General features: G+C 42.0%; 1 protein-coding gene across 1 annotated transcript in view; it reads left to right on the top strand.

The window, feature by feature from the left end:
* The window catches only part of UBE2E1 (ubiquitin conjugating enzyme E2E 1), a 79838-nt gene that overhangs the window by 734 nt on the left and 73104 nt on the right, over positions 1 to 6000 (top strand). Inside the window, exons 2-3 of the mRNA XM_015421231.1 lie at positions 544 to 722; positions 2080 to 2130. Coding sequence (XP_015276717.1) covers positions 571 to 722; positions 2080 to 2130 — 203 coding nt within the window. The 5' untranslated portion in view covers positions 544 to 570. The remainder of the gene's footprint in view (positions 1 to 543; positions 723 to 2079; positions 2131 to 6000) is intronic.

The following is a 6000-nucleotide window of genomic DNA, read 5'->3' as shown; positions in this document are numbered from 1 at the left end:
CCCGCCCCGTTTCTGGTAATCCTCCCCTACTACGACCTCCCCCCTTCCGGAATCCCTTCCTCCCTTAATCTTGTGGGGCTGATTCTTTTCCACCAATATTTACTCTTCTCGAGGCACTGATCTCTGTCCTGCTGTAGGCCCCCTTTTCTCCATGTGTCTTGGACACTCTTGGGAAATCCGTTCGGGAAGGGGGTGATTCGTGTGGTGTGTAAATGCTGGGGGAAGACCTTTGAGGGATTTACTTAGACTCCTTAATCATATTTCCTCTTTTTAAAAAACGTGTGTGATCTCTGTGCACCCCCTCCTCTTGCTCCTCTCCCCCCATTTCTAGAGATAGAGCCAGCACTAAATGTGACTGGAACTGGGATGAGGGCTGGTGCTTTCTTCTCTTCAAAGCTATTCCTTCTTTTTCCAAAGCCCCAAGGGGAGAAGAATCCCTCTCCAAAGAGCTAGCGCCAAAGCCCCTTTGGCCGTTAGGTTCCCTGTCCTCCTGTTAAAAAAAAACTGTATCCTTTCCCGTTCCCTGTGGTGTCTCCTCTCCAGGTTTGGGGTGCGTAGTGGGGGGTAGCTATGTCGGATGACGATTCGAGGGCTAGCACCAGCTCTTCCTCATCTTCATCCTCCAACCAACAGACCGAGAAAGAGACAAGCACACCTAAGAAGAAGGAAAGTAAAGTCAGCATGAGTAAAAACTCCAAGCTCCTCTCCACCAGCGCCAAGAGGTGAGATTATCTTTAAGCAGAAACTGCATTCCCTGAGTGTAACTAAATGCTTGTCACAGCTTTCCTTTACCACATCCTTTGGTGCACTCTTTTTCAACATTAGCTTTCTCATCCCTTCCTCATATGCATTATTTTTCCATTCAAGTCTTGCTACAATCCATATCACCTATATTTATAGCCAGAGAACTTCAGAGGTTATGTCTTGGAACCAAGAATATCTCTACTTAATTCTTGCTTTGCTGCTGATTTACTGCATGGCCTTGGGCAAATCACTTCATTTCTTCCTCTGCTTTCCTTTTGGTAGATACGAATGATGGCAATACTCAGAGAGCAGGACTGCTGGAAGAATTAATTAAGATGCTTTCAGGTCATCTGATTATAGATGTGAAATGCTGGTCTTCCCTGGGAAATTCTTTATTTTATTTTTTTTAATCTAATTGTGTGCATTGGGGGAGGGTCAAAACAGAACTGGTATGACATCATCTGTCTCAAAGTCTCTTGAACCTTTCATTTGTTTTCAGACTTTCATACAAACCATTTCTGCTGCAATCATCTGTGTAAATTGTGACCACAAATCTTTGCTGTACCTGTACTAACCTCATGCTTGTGTATCTTATTGTAAACCTCTTGTGTGACTGGTGTTTTTATCAGTATTTTCAGCAAGTTAGCTGACAGATCCTGAACTCTCTGTCTTGCTCCTATTGATGTTACTATCATGCAGGAGTGAAAAGGGGCGGAGTTTTTATCAGGAATATCCAGTAGGGGTTGATTCTGGTATTGGCTGTTAATGACACTGGGTCTCCTGTTAAGGAAGGGAAATCAACCAGAGGGAATGGCTTGTAGCTACTTATCCAAACATTGCCTGCCATTGCTGCCAATAACCTCTTAAGTGATAAAAATCAATGGGAATTTTGCTACTAATTTCATTGATGCTTTGGTTTCCTTCATTGTGGTTAGCAAGGGAACATCTGTCTGTACTATTCTGCCTTTGTTCCTATGAGGGCATTAAAGTGATCAGTCAGAACAGTCTCTGTGAGAAACTAGCATGTTCTTATGGATTTGGTATGTTGGATTTGGAAGATACAGGTGCACGGATTGGATTGATTTGTTGATTGGGAGCCAGACAGTATCACTTAGCCTCTTCTTCCCCATCTGTGAAACAGGCATAATAATGAACAAAAGGCTGTTGTAAAGATCAATGCATTTCAAAAATGCTCACTGGCCCGTCTCTCAGAGGTAAAGAAGAAATGTATAAACCCACAAAGTTTCTGTGGATGTTATCTAGGGAAACAGGACAGCATGTTTACCCTGAGATTTCATGAAATTCCTTACCTTCACTGTTGATTTATTGCTGTAGGATTCAAAAGGAGTTGGCTGACATCACCTTAGATCCACCTCCCAACTGCAGGTATGTTTTGCTGTATCGGTTCTCAGAGCTAAACTTGTGTGTTGCCCTGAACGTGTGGCTTCCACTGTCCTACATCTCCTCCTGTGTCTTGCTGATAATATTTGGTTAAAGAAGGCATGGTGATGTAATGTCCTAGCCCCCTGAGTGTTTCTTCATTGCTTGCAAGTGGCTGCCGCGTGTGGGGGAAGGCTGAGTGCAGAGGGAGTCTTAAGTCACCTTTAGCTCAGTGGTGCCAGGATGATGCAGGACTCAGCATGCACTACAACTTCATAGTAAATGAAGAGTGCTTTTTTAAAAAAAGGAGAGAAAAAACACCGTTTTGAACTGTCTTTTGGTTTTGACTGAAGCAAAGGAATGATCGGCACAAGACCGTTTGCGAATGCCTGAAAGATATAAAGTCATTGTGTGTGTCTTGACGTGAATGTTCACCTTGTCTTTGCTCATTTGTTATAGTTTTAAGAGAACTGCAGTAGGGTTTGTTTGGATGATGTGTTATCACACCTGACTGTGTGTGTGTATTTCTGTTACTGGCTGGTTATGACGGACATTGAAATTGCAGCTTCCCGTCATGTTTTCCCTTGTTTTGATAACTGTTTACATCACTCTTATTTCATACATCCAAGTTTGGAAGGAAAAGCAGAAGAACTCATTTATGCTGGCGTCTCTGTGTGGAGCGATATTGCATGTTGAAGGAGTGGGATTTGAGCTTTGTAAAAAGCACATCCTGGAAGGTGCTGTTGCATTTAACAAAATGGATGTTTGAGCTGGGTATTAAAAGATTTAAGCACTTTTTGAAAGTACCTGCTAAGCTGTTTGTCCATAAGGTATCACTTTGCTTCTTGCAACCCTTGGTACCTTTAGGTATGGAATAAAAGCATGCTCAGGTCCTTGGTTGGCCCTGCTAATTAAGTAGGAAAGAATAGTTATCATCAGTTTATCAGTATTGAGGGCTGTTTCCGGATCAATCCTTATATTCCTTTACCTGTCTCTGCTGCTAATACCAGTTTTGAAAACAGTTGCTGTTAATGGTGGTGGTAGTGGAACGGAAACATTTAGAGCAGACTACATCACCTCTACTTGAAATGAGCGGCTTTAACAGATCCAGCACATGCACATTCAGAGCTACATTTTCCTTTTAAACAATTATAGGGAGAAGCGAGGAGGACAGGACAGGTCTAAGCTTAGGGAAGGGTCACTGGTTATTTAACAGGCTCAGCTAAAGACCTTTTTCTCCTATTGGCTGTAGTCCCCATTGCAAAGGCTCAGCAACATTATTGGTGACTGATGCCTGGATGAAAGAGAGGAAACAACTGATAATGGATATATTAAGGTTTTTAGTAGATAGTGTTTGATACGAGAGAATTAGAAATATGCCTGACAAATGGTTTTGTCATGTTATTGAGGGGTCATACAGCTTTAATTGATAGTGGGTACAAACTCACTGTATGGGCTGTAAATCCCAGCATTGCATTGTTCTTAATGATCCATCCCCCCTTCAATCTGGATCGAAGTGTATGTCCAAGACATCCTAATAATCTTACAACAGTTCTCTTTCTCTCTAAACAGCCTGTATATGAACTTGGTGTCTTCTAGGGCTATGCTAGCAAATTACCTTGTCAGAATATAATGACTGTAGATGTGGTTTCTTATTTCACTAGTGCAGTCCACTAGGGAATCATAAACTTCAAGACACATGCATAGATGTTTGCTTTGCTTAAGCTTTTTGAGGGGTGGAAATTGGTTCACACTACAAGCACTTTAAACAAGCCGGTGATCAGAGGAATTTTGCACTTTAGAGGGTATAAGCGAACAGAAGGTTCCCCCCCCCCCAGCTTATTTCTCCCCAAAGAATACTGTTGAACTTGAGATAGTTACTTTAGCTTTGATTTGTTTCTATGACAATGGTGGTATGGGGGAAAGAAGGAAGTGGATCTAGAGGTTTCTGACAGATTATAAGAGTAATAGTGTCAGAACTTTTCTATTTATGGACTGGACTACAAAGTGGCATTTCAAAACATGGCTCTGTTCACTGTGTCTTAGTTCTGTGAACACATGTTGATGATGTCTTATTACAGCTAAGCTGCAAGGTACTACTGGAAGTGTTTTCTCCTGCACACACTCGCTAAGAGCACCTTTGAGTCCATGTGGAACTTTGCACATTTTCATGTACAATAGAATGAGAATTTATAGCCACAAGGCAGGATAACAACATTTGTAACAAATAAAAAGAACTGATTAATCAAATGTATGTTCCAGCCAGTGTAAACGGCAGATGCAGATTTTTTTTCAAAAACAAAAACAAAAAAACATTTAAACATCATTTGTGAAAATGGCCTGTGTTTTGCTGTCATCCACTGTAGTCAGTGGAGAACAAGTGGCTTGGCTGAGACCTGGAGAAGGACACTGCCTATTAAAAGGGGCAATGTATGGGCCACTGGCCTGCCACAAACATTTCTTTCTCACTTGCAGGACTTTATGCTCCTCTCAGGGGTAGGGAAGGTTTTTTTGTCAGCGAGATGTATGCATGAGGCATACCTTGCCGGCCTCTGTCCCTTAGTTTTATAAAGCCTGATCGTCACTGATGTTGGTGGCAAAGATTCCAGGGTCACTGTCCAGTGATTCTTGTGTTGTGGAATCAGAATTTCGAGAGAGAGGGCACAAGGTCCTTTGTGAGGACTGCTGTTGCCTGTCCTTTGAAAGACAGAGTGGGGTGCCATTTCACCCCAGCACTGTTGGTACAACACAGAGTTTGTGCGCTTCAAATATTATTAGTGATAGGGGCCAGCAAGTCTAATTTTTTTTCACATGCTTTTTAATTCCCCGAAGAGCATTCTCCAATAGACACTTTAAAGTGCGCTGTGGCCCCATATGGTCCTGCTCCTTCCTTCTCTGTTTGATCTGTTTTGCCTCCAGGCCAAGGTTGAGCACTGCCAGTGAACCGTCTGCCTGTGTTTTGTCTTGGTTCTGCTTGGAAAAACATGGATTGTTGTTTGTGTTGACTTAAGGAGGCTCACTATGAAACACTCTTCTCCTAGGTTGCTTTCGCAAGTGATGCTAAGAATGTCTTTTTATATCTAAGACCTGTGATCACCGTTAATGTGGGAAACAGTCATCTTTTATTCAAATGATAATTTTTTTTAAAAAAAGCTAGAGCTATTCAATACAAAGGATCCAGTGGAAGTGCATTATCACAGCTGTTTCTGTGAGCATACATCATTTTTAAAATGTGCTTCATCAATTACTGTCTTTCCCACAGAGGAGAACTGTGTCCAGGTATCTGCAATAAGGGGGGGGGGAGGCAATATTTTTATTTATTTAAACATTTTTGTGCCACCTTTCTACCCAATCCGGGACCACGAGGTGGTGAATATTATTTATTTATTTGTTATTTCTATTTATTATTTCTATTTATATCCTGCCCTTCCCGCGAACAGCTTAGGGCGGCTCACAACAATAAATACAAACAATTTAAATTAATACAATACAATAAGACAATAAGACCAGTTTAAAATATTTAAAGTAGGCAGTGCAATGCATTTAATTCCAGTTTCTGCAGCCGGGAAAATAAGTGGGCCGAATTAGAACATTCATTTAAAAACACATAAATACACAGAAGGAGGAGGGCCAGTGCCATTATTGGGGGTATGGCAGACAAAACAAAAAGGTCTTCACCTGCTGGCAAAAGACACTGATAGAAGGAGACAGAAGAGTATCCCTGTAGAGGGAGTGCCAAAGTTTTGGTACTATGACAGAGAAGGCCCTTTCTCATGTCCCACCTGCCTAGCCTCAGATGGCAGGGGCAATGGAAGCAGGCCTCCGAGGATGACCGGAGTGAGTGGTTAGGTTCCTATGGGAGAAGGCAGTCCTTAA

Source organism: Gekko japonicus, unplaced genomic scaffold (genome assembly GCF_001447785.1).
Source record: "Gekko japonicus isolate JY-2015 unplaced genomic scaffold, Gekko_japonicus_V1.1 scaffold351, whole genome shotgun sequence".
NCBI classification, from domain to species: domain Eukaryota; kingdom Metazoa; phylum Chordata; class Lepidosauria; order Squamata; family Gekkonidae; genus Gekko; species Gekko japonicus.
This window is presented reverse-complemented; position numbering and strand designations above follow the sequence as displayed.